This window comes from Tenrec ecaudatus, chromosome 18, assembly GCF_050624435.1.
Source record: "Tenrec ecaudatus isolate mTenEca1 chromosome 18, mTenEca1.hap1, whole genome shotgun sequence".
NCBI lineage: Eukaryota > Metazoa > Chordata > Mammalia > Afrosoricida > Tenrecidae > Tenrec > Tenrec ecaudatus.
In genome coordinates, this window is record NC_134547.1 from 60352229 (window position 1) to 60375292 (window position 23064).

The 23064-nt window shown below is 55.0% G+C and overlaps 1 protein-coding gene across 2 annotated transcripts in view; it reads left to right on the plus strand.

Moving 5' to 3' along the window:
• The window catches only part of WWP2 (WW domain containing E3 ubiquitin protein ligase 2), a 160755-nt gene extending 143660 nt beyond the window's left edge, over window positions 1-17095 (plus strand). Inside the window, exons 9-22 of one of the 2 annotated variants that reach the window (XM_075536269.1) lie at window positions 2234-2288; window positions 5467-5548; window positions 5914-6042; window positions 6901-6976; window positions 7115-7186; window positions 7361-7449; window positions 9005-9164; window positions 10502-10635; window positions 10982-11122; window positions 12327-12447; window positions 12830-12934; window positions 13525-13621; window positions 13842-13914; window positions 14421-17095. In XM_075536269.1, coding sequence (XP_075392384.1) covers window positions 2234-2288; window positions 5467-5548; window positions 5914-6042; window positions 6901-6976; window positions 7115-7186; window positions 7361-7449; window positions 9005-9164; window positions 10502-10635; window positions 10982-11122; window positions 12327-12447; window positions 12830-12934; window positions 13525-13621; window positions 13842-13914; window positions 14421-14520 — 1434 coding nt within the window. In that variant the 3' untranslated portion in view covers window positions 14521-17095. The remainder of the gene's footprint in view (window positions 1-2233; window positions 2289-5466; window positions 5549-5913; window positions 6043-6900; window positions 6977-7114; window positions 7187-7360; window positions 7450-9004; window positions 9165-10501; window positions 10636-10981; window positions 11123-12326; window positions 12448-12829; window positions 12935-13524; window positions 13622-13841; window positions 13915-14420) is intronic. The other variant, XM_075536268.1, reaches the window with a different exon arrangement.
• Window positions 17096-23064: the final 5969 nt, after the last annotated feature.

A 23064-nucleotide genomic window follows, 5' to 3' on the forward strand; every position in this document is an offset into this window, starting at 1 on the left:
GGAGTATGTAAAAGGCAAGGGTTAAGAAAATCCTTGAAAATAATTTTTAGTTCTCAATTCAATGCTGGCCGTGGAAGCGGCTGACAAAGACCTCCTGGTCTGTCCATTTGTCGCGTTCACAAATGACGACTAGAAGCCACTACTGCCCTATAGGTGCTGATTTGCTTCCAGGGACCCGGATGCTTTGTGGGGCTGCTTCCTTCCAAATTCCCTCCTCCTGGCATCTCAGACACCCTTTTCCCGGGGGCTCCCTGATGCCGGGACACCGCTCCCTCAGTCCGAACCTGCTGCATTGGAGGCAGTGACTGCCAGCGTGCCTTATAAATGAGGCTGTCAAGACTTTGTCTCCTGTACTTTTGGACATTCGTCAGAAGAGACTGGTCCCTGGAGCAGGGCATCATGCTTGGCCAAACAGATGGTCAGTGAGAAAGAAGACCCTCAGCAAGATAGGCCACCACAGTGGCTGCCACAGGGACTCAGACACGACAGTTGTGAGGATGGGCAGGACCAGGTAGTGTTTCCTTCTCTTGTGCATCAGAACCGACGGTGACACCGAACAAGTCTGGCATACATGTTGGCGCATCTCCTGTGGTCGCGCTCCTCCTGTCGGCAGATGTTCCTGTAGCCAGTTGCCGTGCTTAGGTATCGACAACAGCACAAAACTGGAGGAACTCCGATTTTACAGGGTCCTCCCCGCTCCCCTAAAAGGATCCCACTGTCAGCCCCCCACCACCCTCGTCTCCTGTGTATTTGGAAGACTTTGTTCTCAAATCCGAGTTGGGATACGTCCAAGAGGTTGGCGCGGCTGGCCTAGTGCTCCCGGCCGCCGTTCTGCATGTGCGGGAAGAGGCCCTTTGCTGAAAGGGGGCTCTGTCCCTCCAGGAGCCTATGGTTTCAACACTTAAACGTCTTTGTTGGAACTTGCTTGGAAGAGGAGCCTGTGTTGCCACCTCAGAAAGAAAGTTTCTCTGTCCTTTCAGCCGGGGGCTCAAGGGAGGGTGTGAAAGGACCTCGCTGGCAGCCGAGTGCTCCCAGTGTTTTCTCAAGGCCAAACTGAGCGCCATTCATCCTGCTGCCCGTGTGTGGCTCGGGCACCCCTGACAGGTCCAGCCAGGTAGCCCGGAGCTGCACTCAGGACCCCAGCCCCTCGTAGGACGATTAAGTTTTACTAAGGGAAACAGAAACAGCTTCAGAAAAGAAGGCAGCAAGAAGGGAGGAGGGGAGCGCTCCGTGTTTCATTCCACCCCGGGGAGGTTTGGACAGCACCCCTTCTCCCCCCCCCCCCCCCGCAGGATAGGAGGACCCCAGGTGATGGCAGCCTGCCCCCAGGAAACCTCACAGCTGATTCCGGCCAGTTTGGGGGATGTTCTACTGTCAATAGTGACCCTGAAGCTGGTTCCCCCTTCTTTCTCCTGTCTCCCCCAGCCCCACCTCCTAGCCTCCTGAGAGGCAAACACGGAACACTGGGTAGCTTCAGGTTGGGGCAGGGGGAGAAGAAAGGTGCTTTGTGAGGAAGGGAAACAGTTGTGGGGGAGGTGAGGAGGCTGAGGGCATGAATGTCCCCTCAGTCTCGGCTGGGCTGCACAGCCCCTTGCTCTCCTGCTCTCAGCTCCGAGAAGGGGGGTCTGGGGGGTGGCCGAGGAGGTGGAGGGAGGAAGGCCAGGCCCCAGCCAGGAAGCTCTGGGCGTGGGCAGGGCTTGTGGGAATGATTTCATTGGAAAGGCCTGCGCTATTTTTTCCCCTCCCGTGTGTGGTTCTTGGAGAAAGTTGGAGGTGGTGGTGATTTTCAGTCTCCTTGGCCTCCGCCGTGAGCGGGAGCTGAGCAGAGGCACGGCTGAGCTTGCTGGGAAGGAAGTCTTGCTCCCGGGCCCTCTGGCCAGGCTTCGCCGGCTGCCTGCCTCTAGCCCTGGCCCACTTTCATCTGCTCACCTTTTCCTCCCCCCCAACTCCCCCACTCTATCCTTTCCCAAACCTAGCTGGGCCCTTTGGTGTGCAGGGTCCCTTTGTCCCTCTGTCTCTTCTTTAACAACAACAGAAAACAACTTTCTGAGAGTTGCAGATGCCACCCGAGGCTGACTGCGCCCTCTGCCAAGTACAAAACTGTGGAACTGGGTCGCTGGCTGTGTCGTTTCCGATTCTCGATTTATTTTCATTTCAGCCAGTGGCTTTTCTTCTTCTCCTTTTTTTTTTGTTTTCCTAAAACTCTGTGTTCTGCTGTGTTTCTTGCGTTTAGTCTTCGAATGTCTCGACTGACCATGATCCGCTGGGCCCGCTCCCACCCGGATGGGGTAAGTACTGCTCTGCCTCCATGCCTCAGCCCAGCGCTGTCGGCACCCGACCCTGCCGCCTCCCCCTTCCTACTCCGGGCGCCTCCTCTGGCGGTGCCCATTCAGAGAAGTGCCAGGCGATGGGACTGCCCGTGGCTCTGTACCACTCATCTGTCACAGCCAAGGGGACAGGGTCCTCCATACCAAGTTCCCCGGGCAGCCGAGGACTGTTGGGTCCAGGGCCTGAGTTTCAAAGGGTCTTGTCTACTCAAGGGACCATCTGAACACCAGCCAAGATGTCTTAACTTTGGCTGACTCCCCAGTGGATTGTGATTCACTCAGGTCTGCGACTGTTGAGGTTGAAGGGCCCCCGGCACCTTAACAGATCTTTCTTTGACGGTGGGAGACTTCAGCCTAATGTGGACCTACGGAGGCCACCTTTTGATTTGCGACAGGCATTGAAGCCCTCGGGGTTGGGGTGCAGAGTGGGGTGTGTGTGTGTGTGTGTGTGTGTGTGTGTGTGTGTGTGTGTGTGAAAGCACGGGGTTGCCCATTCTTCCTGCCGGGCTGGAGGGCCCCGGGATTCTCGTCCTGGCTGTTAGTAGCTGCCTCTCGCCTGTTCCCAGCCCTCACCAGGATGTGTCATTGAGTCAGTGGGGGTGGATGTGCAGGACAGGACTTGGGGGAGATTAAGAAGCAGCTGTGTAAAAGGGGCTGATTTGGGGTGTCGAGGCTCGGCACCTTCTGCAGCTCTCTGCACCTCGGGGGCAGGGCTTTTTGATTGGTCAGTGATGCTAAAGTCCCTCAAAGCCCAAGAGGGCAGTTTTCACAGGTTCCAGCAGGCACCAGGGGTCATTTGTTTGTTAGGCCAGCAGGAGAAGGAAAGTCAGTGCTGGTGTGGTGGTGGTGCTCCCCAGGTGGCATTAAACTGAGAAGGGATGCTCTCGCCAACGAGGTGGGAGAAATGTGCTTTCAGGGAGCTGGCAGTGATGGATGGACTGTGCAGGGACAGAAAGGCCTTTGGGGCTGGATGCTCTTGGGCAGAGACAACTCAGCTCCTCCACGGTAGTAAGGTCTGAGGCTGCTTCACCTGCCTTGGCTCCACAGGGGATCGGGGCAGGAATCAGTGCTGGGATCCAGAGCTCTCGTTGGGGAAAAGTCCACACGGTTGTTGATTTTCGACCGGGGTAGCTGGGGTTTCCCGAATGCACCCTGGGCGACGCTCCTGGTTCCTGGAGCTGCTGGATGGTTGCTAGTCTTTTGCATGTTCACAGGAACTCAAATGTGAGCGGGTTAAACCCTGAGGGCCCCTGCCTACACTTACAGATGAGTCGATTCTAACTCATCGCCGCTCTTTGAAACAGAGTCGAGCTGCCCCAGGGGTTCCTGAGGCTGCAGCCCGTCATGGGAGAGGGTCACTCACCCGGCTTGAACAAGACCCAGCCACGCTGCGTGACAGCCGACAGACCCTGTAGTTGGGAACCGGGTCCTGGAGTGTGCTGCTGGCTTTGTTGAGGCCTGTGGTGTAGACCAGTCCAGTGAACCTGTCCATTGGCCAGTTCTGCTCAACGATGGCCACCCGAGAAGAGCCACTGTGGAGAGACTGCCATGGGCACATGGGCCACCACAGCAGGAGGCTGCCTGAGGGCCCAGGAACCTTTCCATCTCCGATCCGTTTGGGCTTTGTGTTGGCCTCCCGGGACTGTGCTGGGCCCCCTCCCCAGGGACTGTGCAGGAAGAGCAGCAGCAGCCCATGGGAGTTGACTGCCCGCTGTGTGTTGGGAAAGCTGGAGGTGGTGATCCCCTCCTCACTGGCCTGAGAGGCCAGACACCAGTTTAGACTTCCATGTGTTCCTCCGCAGCCTTGACCTAGGGCCTGGGGCAGCTCATCTCAGGTCTGAGATTGCAGCTTGGCACCACCCTCTCCCCGAGCTCGCAGCCCTAGAAATGAGGGTGCAGGCCTCAGAATACTGGGCAGACCCCCTCCCCCCCAGCCCAGTGGTTAGCTTTGTGTTGACCTTGGCTCTTGGCGGAGCCCCAAGGAGGATCTAGTTCAAAGTCCTGGCATCTGGGCTGGGGACGGCCCCTCCTGCCCCCAGCCCTTAGAGGGCCTCATCTGAGAGATAGCCCCACCAGCCAGGATGGGTGGCCATCACCCCATAAGAGTCCCCAGGTTCCTCCTCTTTGTTTGTCTGTGTTTTCAGAACATCATTCAAGTGTTAGGGAAAGCAGGAGTGAGGGGGCCCCAAGACTGTGGGTTGACAGCTGGAGCATTACAGCCTGGCTCTTGGTCTTCTCGGGTCTCACTCCTTAGCTTCTAGAACAGATGACCCTCATTTCTTGAATTTCACCCTACCTTCATAAAAGAGGGTGAGCTGTTAGCACCACTTGTTCTCAGCTCAGAAACATGTTTGAAGCCTCAGGGACTTCAGGGTGAGATGACCCTGCTCCTAGTTTTGTGTCTGATCCACCTGGAGCTGAGGGCTAGCCCCATCCCCCATAGCCCCAGAGCCACTGCCCCGACTCAGCAGAGGGTCCTGAGGAGACAGAGGGTGTTGGGGCCCCAGCTCCATCCTGCTCCAAAGCACACATTTCCTCGGGAGCACCAGGTTGCCCCACCCATGTTCATGGCCCAGGTAATGGCTCTGCACATGGGCGCCGAGCGAGCGCTCCCTGGGCTGCAAATGGAGGGTCTGGAGCCCTGAGCCGAGGCACCTGGCTGTGCTGTATTATCTAGTGGACAGAGCCAGTGGCAAGTCCTGAAGTCGGTTGTGACAGCCCATGGGGGGAGAGGGGTGGGGATGGGGGATGCTGAGGGAGGCAGCTGTGCTTCCAGTTTGCACACAGCTGGATGCAATTACTCCCCTGTTTCAGCCTGGCTTCCCCCATCCCCCCCCCCTCCTGTGTGGCCACACCACCCCTTCTCCCCAGCCCACCAAACAGTCAAAGACAGTACTTGTTCTTAAACTGAAAATGCCTAGGCCACCCCCCTTCCACCCCCCACAGGGCAAGATTCCCTTTGTTCTCTTTCCCAGGACGTGTGAGCAAGCTGGCGCTTACTGGTCAAGCTTCTTTTGCAGAGGGGGGACCAGGGCTGAAATTCTGACCCGGTGCCCACCCTGGTGGACGCTGGACAGGAGAGCCTGTGTGTCACAGTGGTTTGCTCTGACCCCTCTCTTATCTTTCTTCTCCCTGGCAGAGAAGAGGCAGGACAATGGACGGGTGTATTACGTGAACCATAACACCCGCACTACCCAGTGGGAGGACCCTCGGACCCAGGGGTAAGGACTTGGGCAGTGTGTGTGTTGGGGGGGTGGGGTTGGCCCGAGAGGGCCTTGGTCTTACAGGGCTGATGTGTCCAAGACCCCCATGATGTAGTGCAGCCCGTGGAGGGCTTGGAAGCTGCCTCTTCCCTTGGCCTCCCCTGGCGGGCAGCGGGTGGTCCTCTGGGCACTCTGCTCATTGCTCAGACTGTCCACCATTTGATGTCAGAGGGCGGAGGGCCACTCGACCCCGAGGAGTGGTCTGCATCATGAATGGCCCCTCAGCTGCAGACCCATCCCCAAGACTCGGTCCTGCCTGATGCCTGGGCCCTGCAGAGCCCTCTCTTCCCAGCCCGTCATCCCTCCTCCTCCCCTGCTTCCAGAATGATCCAGGAGCCAGCTCTGCCCCCAGGGTGGGAGATGAAATACACCAGTGAGGGCGTGAGGTACTTCGTGGACCACAACACACGCACCACCACCTTCAAGGATCCCCGGCCAGGATTTGAATCTGGGTAAGGACTCTTCACGCGATGCCCGCAGCTGCCAGCAGTCTGCTCTGCTGCCCAGAGGACTCAGTGGCCTGGGGAGGAGGGGCAAGCTTGTGGGTGGGGTGGGGTGGGGTGTGTGTGGGTGGTGTGTGTGTGTGGGTGGTGTGTGTGTGTGTGTGTGTGTGTTTCCTGTTGCTCTGCCCTCCAGTGGCCAAATGTGAACAGTCGGGTAGGGCTGGAGAGGAAGGGGTTGTTTACTCAGAATACCACTCCAAAACCAGAAGAACCCCGCACCCCCAAAACTCACAACCTCAGAGTTGATTCTGACACATAGTGACCCTATAGGACAGGGTAGAACTGCCCCTGCGGGTTTCCAAGATTGTAACTCTGTACGGGGGTAGGAAGCCTCGTCTTTCTCCCTAGGATCGACTGGTGGCTTTGGACTTGGGACCCTGCAGTTAAATAGCCCAACATGTATCCACTTCAAACCTCCTCAGAACAACACTAACCAAGCCAAAAGCAAACCCACTGCCGTGGAGTTGATTCTGTCCCACAAGGGCCCCGTGGACAGTGTCTGAAACCAAATCGTTCCGAGAGCAGCCAGCCGTATTGTTCTCCCTTGGGGCAGCCAGTGGGCTCAAACCGCAGACCTAGTGGTCAGTGCTTGGAATCTCTGTAAATCTCCGATCTGCGTTCATATCTAGTTTTTCTTTGGATCCTTTAAAGCTGCAGAGGATCTTAGTGGCCGTTGCTTCCTCCCTCTGCTGCCTTGCTTTACTCAGCTTGAAATTAGCACAGCGTCAGCTCTCCACAGGCTGATGGAGATAAGCCCCTCACCTTTGAGATAGCACGTGGATTCTAGAGCATTTCTCATCTTCCCAGGACGAAGCAAGGGTCCCCCGGCGCTTATGACCGGAGTTTTCGCTGGAAGTATCACCAGTTCCGCTTCCTCTGCCACGTGAGTCGGTCTTCTTTCTGCCTCCTTTAGTAGAAGGCAGGCCGGGCGGGGTGGGGGCACTGCCTGCTCTTCACACTGGCGGGAGGGTGGGCAGGAGCTGCCGTGTTTGAGCTCTGACTCTCGATGCTGGCCTTGCAGTCGAACGCCCTGCCCAGTCACGTGAAGATCAGCGTGTCCAGGCAGACGCTCTTTGAGGATTCTTTCCAACAGGTGAGAAGGAAATAGCCAGCCCTCGCCCATGACCCGTCTCCTTCCATGTGCCTGGTCAACCTCCGCGGCTGAGACCTGAGGGCTGGGGTCTACCTTGAGAGTCCCTGCAGCCCCCGTCCGCCGTGGGGGGAGGGAAGGAGAGAGCAGGCTACTCACAAGATTTGGTTTCCGCAGATCATGAACATGAAACCCTATGACCTACGGCGCCGGCTGTACATCATCATGCGTGGTGAGGAGGGCCTGGACTACGGAGGCATCGCCAGGTGAGGCAGGTGCCCTGGGACCCGGCTGCCCCTCAGCCCAGCTGCCACCCACTACCACAGAGCCACTCTGGAGTGGCTCCTGCACCCTCGAGAACAAGGATACCAGACTCTTCACAATCTGGGTGCCTCAGCAGGGCCCAGGCCCCTTTAGTTAGTTCGTCACGGGGACACCGGGGGCTCCTAGCGGAGGGACTTGGAACAGAGGCTCTTGAACGGGCTGATACATAATCATCTCTGAGCCTCACCAAGTGCTCTGTCCAGGATGCAGTGGCGGGGGGGCTCTGCACCCCTGTGCAGAGAGACCACAGGCCACACGCACAGAGCCAGCGAAGTGGGAAGGCCTAGCTCATCCACAATGCGAGCCCCCAACCACAGTCTTGCTGGCACCTCAGTCCCCCTCCAGGAGTGAGCAGGCTCACTGGGGAAGGGCTCCGGACATTGGGACAGAGAGAAGGCGTGGCGGGGCCAGTGGTGGTGACTTTGCATGGTGTGGTGTTGTCCTCTCGCTTGGTGGTGGCTCTCTGTCTGCAGTTGCCTCTCGGGCCCATGGATCGATGGCTCTTCCCCCCACGGTGACCTCCTCTCCAGGCTCTGCTTGGTAGGCTCCTGGTGCGGCTGCCGCCCTCAGTGTGGGTCTTTCTCTCTCTGTGTCCTGCCAGTGGTTTTACCCTATGGTAGGTTACGTCATGCTGTTCTACCACAGGGTAGAACCACGGACAGGATACCGGGGCACCCTCGGCGTCGAAGGACTCCTCTCCCCGCCTGCCCAGCCATAGCCCAGCCCGCTTGGGGTGTTCCTAGCTGGTTTAGCTCAAGGTTACAGGTAGCTGCTGAGGTGTGGGTGTCTGCTCAGATGCATGGGTGGAAATATGGGAAATAGGCAAGCACTGGGGCCTGGGATGAGGGGAGGGCACATGCCAGGGCCTTGGGGGCAGAAGGGGAGTGACCCCTGGCATGCAGCTGGTGGAGAGAAGCACCCGGAGTGAGGGTTTTCAGGCCCTCTGAGGGTTTTCAGGCCCCACGGGAGGCTGCTATCCCCACAGCACCTTGGTCAAATGTGGATTTAGCACGTACATCTGTCTTTATGCCAAGGGCTCTTCGTCATTGGAAGGTGGCCGTACTATCTCGATTTTATCAGAAAAACATGGCTTGACTACCATTTGCAGGGAAATAGTGGTGATAAATGTGCAAATCGATGACACTGCTATGTAGGACCCTTACACTTACCCTTACCCTTATGTGTTCAGCCTACGCAACTGGGTGTGGTGGCCCAGGTTGCAAGGAGCTGCTGTGCCACTGGATGCTGCGGGTATCGTGACGTCCAGTTGGGGAGGGTACCACCCCAGGTGCCCTGAGCATCATCCTCACGGAACGTTGTGGGTCTGGTTTACTATAGGTGTCAGCCCACCCCACTCACTGACCCGTTACCATCCCCTGGACACGATGTCTCCAGAGCCGACAGAGAAGCAGAAGCAGAGGGGGGCTGCAGCTTGGGGACCGGGGTGCAGGGAGGGGCTCATCCTCTCTGCCCCCCCTCCTCTCTCATCCCTCACAGAGAGTGGTTCTTCCTCCTGTCCCATGAGGTACTCAACCCCATGTATTGTCTGTTTGAATACGCCGGGAAGAACAACTACTGTCTGCAGATCAACCCTGCCTCCTCCATCAACCCTGATCACCTCACCTACTTCCGCTTCATTGGCCGGTTCATCGCCATGGTAAGAGGGCCCGGCAGCCTCCAAGTCCCAGGGCTTCCAGGGGAACCCATGCTCCCTCTGAGACACCAGGAAGGGTAGCACTGAGGAAGCCAGGCCCCGGGCATCACACAGGCAGCGGTGGCACACATTGGTTCTTTGACCAGACGGTTGCAGTCCCCTTAGAGAACCCCTAATCTAACAATGCAGAAGGCCGGGAAGACTTCCAGGGAAATGAGCTTTCTCAGTACCCCCCTCCCCCAGTCCTTCCCTGGGCAGTTGAGAGGGGCTTTGTGTTTTGATTTGTCTAGAACTTACCAGGGGTAACTTCCTGTGAACCCTTCCATGAGCTGAGTGGCGGGCTGAGGGGAGCCACACACCTATAGCCCCTCTGGGGCGTGCCACTATCTGTCACCAGCCTGCTGGTGGGCGAGCTAGGGAGTGTCTGCTGGGAACACTCAGGCTTCTAGCAGGGGTGTTAGGGACAGTCCTCGCTGAGAACAGAGCCCTGGGAGACTGCGGGTGGGGTATCGGAGGGGAGGGGAGTCCAGTATCTGTATTTACCTAGACACAGGGGACCCTGGGAATATGGAAAGGGGGTCTTGGGGTGGCATGTTTAATGAGTGCGGAGCAGCAGGAGCGAGACGGGTTGGTCCGTGGCCATACATGGCAGTTTGAACTGCTCCCCTGCTAGCTCTCCTTTGCTGCTTTCTCTGACTTCCCCAGTCTTTGGCTCCGCTCCCCTCTCAAGAGGCTCTGAGGGCCCCAAGAGCCCATGACTAAACATGTCCCTTCCCTGTTGTCTGGAAGTTCTTGGCCAAGATGCTGGGCTCAGGAAGTGGCACATTCTTCCCAGATCCCAAGACCCGCCCGGCCCAGCAGCCAATAGGACAAGCCAGTAAAACTCTAGACTATTACTCACTACTGGCTCGCCAGCTGTCCCTGAATATGGCGTCTCCATTACTTCCGGCTGTCTCTGCTTCTCGCCGAGAGCCAGTGAGTCAGGCCTGCCACCCGGAGCTGTTCTGAACAGGTGTCCCCTGTGAGCACAGGGCAGCTCTCCCACTCAACCAGGGGTCAGCCTGGTGGCATGCTGGGCAGGCAGAGGCTGCAGGTGCTTCCTGGGCAGCCGGATTCTGCCCTGTCCCTTGGTCTGCATGTTGGGATGATTCCCCCCGGGACCCAGTCAGGAAAAAGAGAGTTGCTTCCCCGAGGCCCCAGAAATAGCCAGGTGCTCACTCCCCAGCAGGGAAGGAAGGCAGGTCACAGGAGCAAGGTTTTGGTTCAGAGTATCCAAGAGCCTGCCTTGGATGGTGTCCTGGGAGGGCCAAAGCTCTTTGCTGTGCCTCTTCCTTCCTCAGGCCCTGTACCATGGGAAGTTCATCGACACTGGCTTCACCTTGCCTTTCTACAAGCGGATGCTCAACAAGAGACCCACTCTGAAAGACCTGGAGTCCATCGATCCCGAATTCTACAACTCCATCATCTGGATCAAGTGAGGGTCTTCTCATGCGCAGCAGTGGTGGGGGGTCTCTGGCTGGGGAGTGGGCACCGATGGCCTTTCTTTTCTCTGCCCCAGTGGGCCCTTCAGCTCTTAAAACCCAGCCCTGATCAACACAGTATAGATGAGCCGCTTCTAGGTCTTCTGGGGGATGGGAGCAGGGACAGCTCTAGAATTCTCTGCTTGTACCAGGAAGTGGTTCTGTGCCTTTTGGTCAGGATTTTAGCCCCCCTGTGAGCTCTTGGGTGTTTCACAGACACAAAGAGTGGGTGATGGAGCAGGAGTTCCAGGAGACCCTTCCACGGTAAGAATTGTCTCTCTTGGTCTCCCCTGCCCCCAGAGAAAACAACCTGGAAGAGTGTGGCCTTGAGCTGTACTTCATCCAGGACATGGAGATCCTGGGCAAGGTCACTACCCACGAGCTGAAGGAAGGGGGCGAGAGCATCCGCGTCACGGAGGAAAATAAGGAGGAATATATCATGTGAGTCTGCAGCGGGGGAATGGGGGGCTGTGGGCGGCAGGGACCGTGCATCACCCGGAGAGGGTTCCCTCCTCTGATGTTTAGGAACACTTCAGCCAGGCCCCCACATGTGGCGGTTTGGAGCTCTTGGTTGGTCTGATTCACCATCGTTCCCATGTGATGGGTAGACTTCAAGGCTGCCCTTGGATTTCTCTGTAAGGGCATCCAATTCAGATTTCTCCATCTCCTAAGCACATGTCAGAGACTTCTGTGTTCTGTATCCTTTAGTCCAGGAGGCCTGGGGGCACAGTGGAATTGTGTCGGGCTGCTAAGCTCAAGGTCAGCAGTCAGAAGCCCACCAGTTGCTCCTCAGGAGAAAGGGATCTTTCTACTCCCATCCAGAGTGACGGCCTTGGAAACCCCTGTCTGTAGGGTCGCTGGGAGTTGAAAGATGGTTTTGGGTTTGACTCTGACATTCATGTGTATGTACATTCTCCCACGCACACCAGTCAGGTCGCCCAGTTATCATTCAGTCTCCACCTCCTCAGTGTCTCTGGAGTTGATTGAGTTGGGTGGTGGTTGTGGAGGAAAGATGGTGGCGGAAGAGGGGGTGGTCATGATAGGGGTGTATGGTGGTGGTGGGGAGGGGCAGGTGGTGCACAAAGTGATTTCAAAGACTAGGGTATCTCCAGCCACCTTGTGTATGTGAAAATACACACGACCAAACATCTACCCCAGCTGGACAATTTCACTGTGTACAATTCAGTAGCAGGGCTTAGATTCATCATGCTGTCTGGCCTTCTTTAGGACCCTTTTCCACATCACAGTGCCATGTCAACATCGGCTCAGTGCCCCCTAAGCAAAAACTCCCCCAATCCCTGATGCCCACAAATCTTCTTTGTTTTCTGTACGTTTGCGTTTTTCGTCTAAGTGAGATAATTTGTGACAGACTGACTTTTTCCACTCGCATGGCGGCTGGCAGCAGCACATTTTCTCTCTGTGACTGAGCAGTGTTCTATTGTGTACATGTCCCACGGCTTTTTACACACCCCCCGCCCCACAGCTGTGGATTACTGTGAGCGAGGTGTGTGAACTGGGAGTACCAGAAGCGAGCTCTCCCTGAGCTGCCCCATGGCCTCTGCACTAGCTGGCACCCGTGCCAGCCTCGAGCTGAACCTGCGCTATGAGCCTCGTTGCCCCGCTGACACCTGCTCTTTGGTTGTAGGCTGCTGACTGACTGGCGCTTCACTCGTGGTGTGGAGGAGCAGACCAGAGCCTTCCTGGACGGCTTCAATGAGGTGGCCCCCCTGGAGTGGCTGCGCTACTTTGATGAAAAAGAGCTTGAGGTGAGGCTCCAAGGTGGTCGGTGCTCTGCACTCCACCTTCTGAGGGTGACCCTGATCTTAAATGTATTCACGGTGTGCCCAGTGAAATCCACACCCCGCCACACATCCACTTGATCAGGACAAGAGGCAGCAAATAGAATGGGTTTGGGTCTTCCCCCTTGACCCCCTTGCCGGTCACTTGCTTTGAGGGCATCCACGTGCAAGAAAGCAGGGACTCGATTTATCCATATTATCACAGCTTCTAGAGAAAGTAGTTGAAAATGTTTGGGGCAATTTCACTTGCCGGTGGTAGGGCGGTGGACAGGGTGAGGTGGGCGGTGGGGCCAAGGCCCACCTGGGTGGGGGACTGGTGGGGGCTCGCTGACCGCCCTCTCCCCTGTAGCTGATGCTGTGCGGCATGCAGGAGGTAGACGTGAGTGACTGGCAAAAGAACACCATCTACCGGCACTACACCAAGAACAGCAAGCAGGTCCAGTGGTTCTGGCAGGTGGGTGTGGAGAGCCGTTCGCGCTGGGCTGGGGGCCAGGGGGCTCAGCAGTGGTTGTTTCAAGGAAACAGTGGTTGTTTCCAAGGAAAGGAGACCCGGGGCCACAGGGGCCTCGCTGAGCCATCACTCCCTCATCTCTGATCCTCTTGCCTCCCTCAGCCTGCTGGCTCGGCGGTCTTGGGTCACAGCCGTCAGATTGCAGCAGCCAATCCTGGGGGATGGCTAGAGCCTGGGGAAGTGGTTTTTTTAAAATTTTTATTCTGAGTGCGTGGGGTCGCCATGAGTCGGGCCTTCTCAAGCAGTGGGACCCCCGCCTCCTGGGCAGCCCCACGCATCCTTAGTGTGCTTCGAAAAGGAGGATTTAGGTGGAAATGCCACCACCGTGACCCTGAGGCAGCACTGCCCTGTGGTGGTGTCACTGTCCCATTACCACACCTTAGAGGACTTGGCTGGCTAGTGGCTTCGCGTTCTCAGCATTGCTGCAGGCTCGGCGCCACTGTCTCCAGCTGGCGAGCCATTCTATAGGGAGCACTCTGTGTTGGGGCTGAAGGCCTGGGCAGTGCTGACCGCAGTGGCTTGCTGGCTGGCAGGTGGTGAAGGAGATGGACAACGAGAAGAGGGTCCGGCTGCTGCAGTTTGTGACTGGGACCTGCCGCCTGCCTGTCGGGGGATTTGCTGAACTCATTGGTATGCATGCCCTTGCCTTGCTCCTTGCTGGTCTCCTGGGGTGGTGTGGGGACAGCTCAGAGAGGGTTCCCTATGATATCTCCCTTCCCTCACCCCCCAGTGAATAATGGGAAGAGCTGAGCTGAGTCCAGCAGAGCCTGCCTGTGAGGGAGCTTGGCCTGGCCTACATTAGGAGGGGATGTGCTCGCTGATCTGTGATGCCTGTTTCTTTGGGGAACAGGTAGTAACGGACCACAGAAGTTTTGCATTGACAAGGTTGGCAAGGAAACCTGGCTGCCCAGAAGCCACACATGGTGAGCATGTCAGTCTCAGTGGGAGGCCTTGAAACTTGAGTCCAGTTGGAGGGGCCGGTTTGGGGCAGGGACCCTGGGGTGCTGCGTAGGGGAGAGAGCTATGCCGTGCTGGGCATCTCTGCCTGAAGTACCCTACAGCCATGCCACTGAAACCAAACCCAGCGCTGTCTGGTCAGTTCTGAACCCTAGTGACCAGATAAGCACAGAGTAGAACTACCCCGGTGGGCTTCCCAGACTGTCAGTCTTTCAGGAGGCAGAAAGTCTCATCTTTCTCCCTTGGAGCGGGTGGGTGGGCTCAAAGTGCTGACTTTGCAGCTAGCAGCCACATATGTCCTTCACTGTGCCCCCAGGGCACCTTCTTACAGCTATACCAGTCCAGTCACCAAGAGCTGTACCCCCACTGTCTCAGTCCCTCCACGATCAGGGACCTCAAGTGCCGAGGTCCAGCTAGCCTTCCTCCTCCGAGGCCTGACAAAGCCCTGTCCTGACAACTCTCTTCTCTCCAGTTTCAACCGTCTGGACCTCCCGCCATACAAGAGCTACGAACAGCTGAAGGAGAAGCTGCTGTACGCCATTGAGGAGACCGAGGGCTTTGGGCAGGAGTGACTGAGGCCACCCCCGCCTGCTCCCCAGCATACATGTAGTCATGAGTCATCCCTGCCAGAGGGGCCCCCAAAGGATGGTGATCCTGCCAGGGGACCACCCTGTCATGCAGTTGGTGACAGCAGAGCCCGACTCCAGGAGGCCCTGCTTCCCACCCCTCACCCACACTCTGGTGGTTGTCTGGAATAAAGCCCCCCAGACACCTCTGGCCCCATCACCCATCGCAAGGCCTGGAGGGCTGACCCTCTCTGCAGAGTTCTCCTGCCCTCTCCTGAAGATGAGCCCAGGTGTGTGTGTGTGCCAGGGCAGGTGCCTGGTGGTGGGCAGCAGCAGGGACCCGGCCTCAGGGTGGCTGTGAGAAGAGGAGATTGGGCACTTGGGGTCGGTGTTCTGGACTGAGGAAGCCCAGGTTCTGTTCTCTTTGAAGGAGAACCTCCCAGAGATCTATGTGAAGTGGGGGGTTCTATGACCGCAGGGTCTTGGCTCCAGCCAACACCGGTGGAGCATGAGAGCCCGCCCTCCTCTGGGCAGCCAGTTCGCTCTTTGTAGCAAATAAAGGTCGCACAAGTGGTTTGGGCCTCCATGGGGGTGGAAACCTCTCCCTCCCGCGTCCCCGCTCCCCACTTTCTAGGTAAACTCAAAGCGTTGGGTGTGCGTCGGGGCAGGGGTGGGGTGGGGGGGCTGCTTTATGTTTTGTCCTAGTATGCTGCTGTCATCTTCAGTCAGAGCTGTTACACCAAGCGTTGCCGGGACCCAGAGGGACCCAGCCAGCTCTTGAGGGGGTCCAAGAGTTTCCCAAATGGTGGTCCTCCTGGGAAGCCACTCCACAGTCCTGGGACATCAGGTGGCCGAGCGTGGTGGCCCTGTGTCTAAGTGGCCTGTTCGCTGACTGAGGAAAAGCGTGAAGCGTCCTTAGTGCCACCTCAAGCCTGACCACCTGCCAGAGACTGAGCATTCCTTTCGCTATGTGGCCGCCCCTGGCCCCCGGCAGTCCCGCAAGACTGGCCAGATGGGCTGCTTGAACTTCCGAGGCCCGGGTGCCACCACCTCGGCGCGTGGAGGCTTCTTCATGTCGTCGCCAGCACACAGGCGGTCAGGATCCCGAAGAGTAGCTGAAGGGCGCAGCGTCTCTGCAGACAGTCTGGCCTCCAGCCAGGAATGCGGGGATTAGTGAACTCGTGATGGTGGGTGTGCGCCACCCACAGGGGTGCTGGTGAGGGGATGCCTGCAGCACGCCCTGGCCCTGGCTGGCTGAGGGCCCTGCCACTGGGTGCGGGGGACCTTCTGAGGAATGGCCCCTGCTTCCCCAGGCCCTCACCAGGTCCCTGGGCTGCTTGTGCACCGATCCGAGCCGCCCAGCTCCCAGTCGCTCAGCCTGCTTCCCCCTTCCCTTGTGGACTGTGAGTCCCTGCAGCGTCTGGGCCTGCATGACGCTACCCGGGGCAGCTAGGTCACCTGGGGTGGGGGCTGCGGAGGCCGCAGGCTCTGATGTGGAGGCCATGCCTACATGCGTGTGTGTAAGTAAACGCAGTCTGTGTGGAGGGCCCTTTGGAGCACAGGGTTGGTCACCAGGGGATGATGTCACGCCTTCCCCTTGCCTTGGTGTTGCCAGTTTCTTGTGCAATAAACCTTCAGCAGCATCAGGCCGTGTCCGGTGGATGCCTACAGTCACCTTCCTCCAGGCTCTGCTAGAAAGAGGTGGCCCTTAACTTGCAGCTTCGAGGGGGTACGCATTGTTAACCAAGACCACCAAAAATCCTAGATGGGCAGCATAACTGGGTGCAGGGACAACGGTCTTCAGCCCAGGCAGTTGCCCCCCTCCCCCCCCCCCCGGCCTCCCAGGCCAGGCTGGGGTGTCTTGGATCAACTGCTGATGGGAGAACATGAACAGCTACAGTGACAATTTGATGGACTTAACAAACCACCTCACGGGGACAGCGTTCTGGGCAGTTGTATAATTAAGAAACATTTTCTAAGGTGTCACAGCTTCCAAGACAATTGGACGTCCTGCTCAAGAGTTTCTGGCTGTGCAGGGCCCTGCCACCCACTCTTTTTGACAGCTGAGGGTTTAAAGATGGCCCAGATGACCATGGAGCAGGGTCTTGGTGCGTTGGACGTGGAAGTGACGGTGCTGGACGGACCTCTGTCCTGACGGTGCCGTCGCTCACAGGCGCAAACTGTTCAGAGAGGGGCGCCTCCCTGGAGTTCTAATGTTCACTTTGCTTCCCATCCCAAATTGCTGTTCTTTTGGCAGGACAGTATGCCGCCTAGACTTGGAAAACACTCCTGCGCAGAGTCCACAGGTAAATTTGAAGAAGACATGCCCTCCGAGTAATCACTGCTCTGCTTGCTGTGATCTTCCCCGACCCCTCGGTGTGCACAGACCCCGTGGATGCGTGCAGTTGTTAAGTAAAACCTGCTGAACAACTGGCCCCAGCAGCACAGAGTTCCGCTTCGTGTCCCTGATGGTCATCTTGGGCGGCTGGAGGGGGTCCCGGCCCCCCACCACTAATCATGGGTTCAGTGAGCACAATTGTATGGTTGATATATATACATATTATATTAAAGTCATCGAGAGCATGAGATACAGAAGAGAGTCCAATAATGGAGTCAGACATTTCATGGTGGCATGCTCACCTCTTGGATGGCCATGATCTTACTGGCCAGGTCCACGCACAGCGTGGGCTGAGACGAGGTGGGGCGGAGACCCGGCAGGAGGCTGGAGGATCCCGTTTATTGCTAACCAAGGGTTATATCTACTTTTGGGGGTGGGGCATGATTGCAGGTAACCGCACGTCACAGGAAGGGACAGTACCGTAGGCATACACATTATAGGAAGGGGATGTACAGTGGGCATAGGTATAACAGGAAGGGGATGAGCTAGGGGTATACACATGATAGGAAGGGGAGGACCTAGAGGCATACATGTGACAAGATGGATGGACCCTAGATTCATGATGGCAGCCTAACCTTGGTCACCCTTGGGTGGGCTTGACCTCTCTGGGGTCTCCTACAAGGAAACACTCCACTATTCTCCTTATCAGAAGAGAGTGGGTCCTACTTGTGGGACAAACAGTGGTGTCTGATCGCTCTGGATGGCTGATAACCCTTAGGGAGAATACCCCTGCTCTGCTCCTGATGACCTCCAAGTGTACAGTCATTCGCAAGAAGCTGGGTTTGGCATATATTTGGGGGCGACAACTTGGAGAAATCCTTCTGTTTCCCACAACCTTGCAGTAGCTCAAACATCTTCATAATGCTGCTGCACAGTTAACAGACTCCAGGAGGGTATAAACATAACCTGTCTATGCACTGGGAGACCAAAAGTGTGTGCCTCTTTATTGTGATGGTCTGGAACCAAACCCCCACTGTCTCCAAGGGGCACCTGCACATGGATAGCCATATGATGGGGCTTTTGAAACCTCCTATCTCTCTGGCTGCTGTTTGTTGCCGTTGTGTTGGCTCTGATTCAGGACCACAGTGCATACACCAGATCAAGACACTGCCGATCCATGCCAGCCTGACAGTGAAGGGTATGCCTAGTCCGCTGCCGTGGCTGCTGGGACCATCTGTTTCACTGGGGTCTTCCTCAGCTCACTGCTATCCTTTCCTATGCCACACAGGGTGTCCTTTCTTGCTTCTTCCTAATGGTGTCAGCGAGCTCAACCTGCACCAGCCTCACTTCCAAGGGCATGCCAGCGGGGCTTCTTCTGATAGTCATTCATGTGTTCTTGGGGCAGTCCATGGCGTCGGATTCAGTACTGAATACATCTGCTTTTCCTGTCTTCCTCATCCACGAGCCAGCTGTCACATGCATGTGAGGCCATGGAAAAGATCAGGTCCACTTTACTCAGTGCAATATATATATTTAAGGACTAGCCTTCTAAGATTGCTGTAAGCTACCATACAATTGGCTCCCATCTCAGGTCACCCCCTACACAATGGAAAGAAATGCTACCTGGTCTTCCACTATCCCCATGACCGAGTGTGGATTAGACCCTTGTGATCCACAGGGTTGACAGTGGCTGATTATTCAGAAGTCGATCACCAGACCTTTTTTCCTAGCCTGTCTGTTAGTCTGTTCATTCCACTGACCCTCGTGCTTCAGCATAGCAACATGCAAGTCTCCCCTGACAAACAGGTGGGTGTTGAGGTTGGAAAATCAGATCCTTAGAGTAAGCAGCAGGCTGGAAGCCCAGCAGCAATTGACACTGCAGCGTTAAGGTGGAATTTCTTCTCCAGGAAACCACTTTTTGCCTGAAGGCCTTCAACTGCTTGGATGAGGTCCACCCACACTATTTTTTAAAGTCAAGTGATTAATATAGATGCTACCCACCTCTACATTATCCTTCCTAGCAACGCGTGGACTGCTAGTTGATTAAGTAACTGGAAACCACAGGCTTCCCAAGTTGACACAAAACCAGCCATCACAGTGCCCAAAGCAATCTTGGTTTCCCTACAGCTCACCCCGTGAAATTGAAGGATTCCAGACACTACTACGTACATTGGACCAAACGGCTGCAACAAAACAAGATATCCTGTATACTCAGCCACTGTCCATGTAGTTGGCTCTCGGGTGGTAGAAAGAAGTAACACATGTCCGAATAGAGTTTTGGCTAATCAGCCAATAGTAAAACTATTTCTCCCCCTCCATCTGCCACCTTCCAGAGCCCCGACTTACTTGCTTTCACTCTCTGATGCCTCTAAGCTTGAGGGAATGCCTTCATAGCACGAGGTGGCCTTGTTCCTAACAGATTCCACTGTCTACTGTAGACAAGTCTAACGTTGGCCTTTTCTCCTCTCAGTTATCTCCATCCTAAGACATGCGTTAGAGCAGTGGTTCTCAACCTTCCTCCTGTCGTGACTCTTTCCTACAGTTTCCCCAACCATAACATTATTTTCCTTGCTGCTTCATAACTCATTTTGCTACTGTTATGAATCGGGCAACCCCTGTGAAAAGGTTTGACCCCCAAAGGGGTCATGACCCACAGGTTGAGAACCGCTGAATTGGACACTGAAATAAAGAAAAGCCCCACTGTAGCCCACTGCTGACTGCCCTGGTAAGTTCTGGCCCTTATCAGTGGTGGGAGATGCTTTAAGATGGCCCTAGTTAGCTGCTTCTGGTAGTCGCATGTTGACTTGCAACTAAACAATGGGATGCGACAAAGGTGCCTGGCTAGCCCGTCCAAGCTTAAGTTTCACAGGCTTTTGATTTGCTCTTTGCTAACTAACTCTTTGCTTTCTTGGATCATTGAACTGATGAAGCTTAGAAGCTGCTTGGGGGAGGAGACCATCTGGCAAGGAACTGCGTCAGGTCAGTAGCCAAGGTGGATTTGAGGCCCTGAGGCCAACAGCCCGGGAGAAATTGAGTCCCGACAACCACATGAGCTCCAAGCGGGATTGTGCCCTAGTGAAGCCCACAAGTGACAAGAGTCTAGTCAGCACCTTGTTCATAGACTATGAGTATCCCTGTGCAGAAGACCCAGCTAAGCTGTGGCCGAATTCCTGATGCAAGGAAGCTGTCAGATCAGAAGTGCGCCTTGTTCTAAGCAGATGCGATTGATGGGAATGTGTTCTACCGCACAGATAGTTCATACACCACCCCAGCTCCACTGAAATGTCCTTGGATTAGAATCTCTTCCATGCTCTCCATCCTGAATGTGGCCCTGATTCATAATAAAGGAAAGATCTGTGGCATGGAGATTATCCGTAGGTTTAAAAAAAAATCCCAGTTAGCAGGAATATAGGCAGAAAGATCCCAGTACACTCATCTTTTATTAGGGAAAGAAAATACTGGGAAATGTGAGTGATTTTAATCCCAGCCCCCAGCTCCCAGCCTGGCATTTTCCTGGCAGCACTGGATGGTCTTGGTGGCCTTGGGTCTGGCCCAGCCTGGGACTGTGGCCCTCCGCTGGGGATTGTCATTAGTGCTTGTCTGGGCTTCCAGCCAAAGCTGGTTGGCAAGAGTCGTATCCAGTCACTCAAGGACTGTTCTGGGGCCATTTCCTGTATAATTAAAACAGGGCTGAGCAGCAGGGTGGGTGATGCTATTACAGCAGTAAATTAGCCTAAGGGATGGGCTGCAGTAGGAGATCCAGGATGCTCTGTGTGCGTGTGCACGCATGCGCCAAGAATAGAGCGTTTGCAATGCTGAGGGGTAAGCCAGGGTTGAGTCCAGGATTGAAAATGAGGAATAGGAGATAACAGATGAACCAGGGATTTTAAAAATTTTGTTTTTTTGGCTAGAAGGTTAGTCAAACTGTGTGCACGTTGATCAGAGGGTAGCTGTAGCGCACACATCGAGTGTGGATGTGGGTTCCAAGCAGAGCAGCTCTCCTGAAACCTAAACGGAGGGCCTCACTTCCATAGGAGCCACATTGAGAGCGTCTTCTAATCCAATGAGCAGGCTTTTGGATTCTTCCGGTAAGGGGTAGGGTGGGACCAGATTTTGACCAGCACCACAGCTGATTCACATGGAGCTGGGCCCATACTTTGAATAACTGTCGTCGCATTAGTATGCAGTATGGTCAGTTGGCCGGTCTTCAAAAATGGAAAGGTGTCTACCAAGTTCCTCAAGCATTTTACAAAGATTTGCCACCGGGACCCATTAGCTGCTGTGCGATGAGCCTGGTTCCAATGAGTCCAAGCCGTGCAAAGGTACGGAACCAAGGCAGAAATGAAAGCGACTCCCCTGGGCTGGGTTTCGGTGTTCTCTAGGAATCAGGAAACAAGCCTGGCTGTGGTCACTGAAACTAGCCTGGGGGATGTGTGGGCCACTGGGGGGACTCCCTGAGGGTCTGGGAGCAAGCTGGCAAAAGCCAGTGGGTTAACATTTTAGGAATTTTTGTAAGCTGCTGGCTAAACATAGCCATCATTAAAAATTAAATTGTATAAACTCAATAGTTAAGTAATTTATACTTAAAAAGGTAATAAGTACTCAAATCATCCCCCCATTGTAATGTATTACATTTTACTATGGTGTACTCTTGAGGTTTGATACCACCCCCCCCCTAGTATCTGTTTGGTAGAAATATTACTGTTTCTTTCCCTCTCAAATTGTTAATGTGGTATAAGCCACAGTGAGAATATTTACACCAAGGAAATGGGCAGAGGCTACAAATCAGCTCCATACCCCTTTTTCACAAGCTGGCTGTAGTACTTGGATCAGTCCAGCATGACTAAGGGTTCTTAAAGAAATCAGGAGGGGTGCCGGAACTGAGGAAAATCAAAGCGCACGCTATCCACAGGCCTGAAAAACCTTTAAGTCCACCTGTACAGCAACTGCAAGGATGAAGGTGTGGCAGCTTGACCGAGCGTCTCCCCCCACCCCACCGAACCCCCACTCCTCACACATTCCTATTCCTTCAAAACTTGCCTAGATTTTTGCAGCTCGAGGCCATGGTGGTGGGAAGCAAATTTGAGGGAGGTTCCTTAATCTTGCTTTGGGAACCTAAAGATTCTCTTGCCAAAAGATGAGATCAGACAATGGTGCCCTCTAGTGTCCAGAAACAGACTGGCCCCAAAGAGAACGGAGGGTTTCTTGTTTTGTTTGCTGTTCTGAGAGTTAGCCCTGACTCAGGGTCAGTCACACACCATTTCAGTGAGACCCTGGCAACATATGAGCTTCAAATAATTTATTCAAAATGAAAGTAATGATGTACACTTGAGTTTTTAGAACTGCAGAGTCCAGAATGAAATTCTGGGGCTCCTGGTTCCTCCTTTAAAGGTTAACTTTGTGTTGGAGAGACACGGGATGGACCCTCCATACAGGCTGCACTTCTCAATTGTCTCCTCAGTAATCGATGGTTTGACCAGACATTATGCAGCATTTACTAATAACTAAGCAACTGGCCCCAATTTGCTGTTTCACTTGGAAAATGCCCCCCCTTTGATGAAGACTCACCCAGTGCTGCTTCTTGAATGGCGGTCCCGCGTACTTGCTACTCACTGAGGTGGGAGGTTTGAGCCCATCCAGAGGCACCTTAGAAGACCTGGCAGTGCATAGGTATGTGTCATATAACGTCCATTTTGGAGTGTCTGGCCCCCGACATGCCCATGGCCCCATGAAGTTATAAATTCAGAATTAATTAGTTCAGAAATCCCTGTCAGAGAAGGGGATGAAGTGGATCTAACTGGCTATAGCAAATGCAACCCCCGTCTCGTACACAATGCAATTCCACTGCCAGGTGTATAATGGCACAGTGCTCTTATAAAGACAGTGCGCAGCCTATGGGCATATGCCACTCCGGTCTAGGATGAATATGTAAGGTGGAACAGCAGTAAGGTTCTAACATCAGTCATAATGTTTCAGTAGCTGGTGTGCTGTTTTCCGAATAAACACTTCGTTACACTAAAACATCTTTAGGAATCATACTAACAATGTTTTACTGGACATTGCAAAGCAGTGCCTTTATCAGTGTGAACCATGGACCTCAGATTTACGGGGTGTGGTTTGTAACGACGGTGGTACGTAACCCAGGCATTGAAAGTTGATTATGGTGTTCGCATGTTTAAGCCACATCCCGTCGTGTATTGTAGATGTTGTTA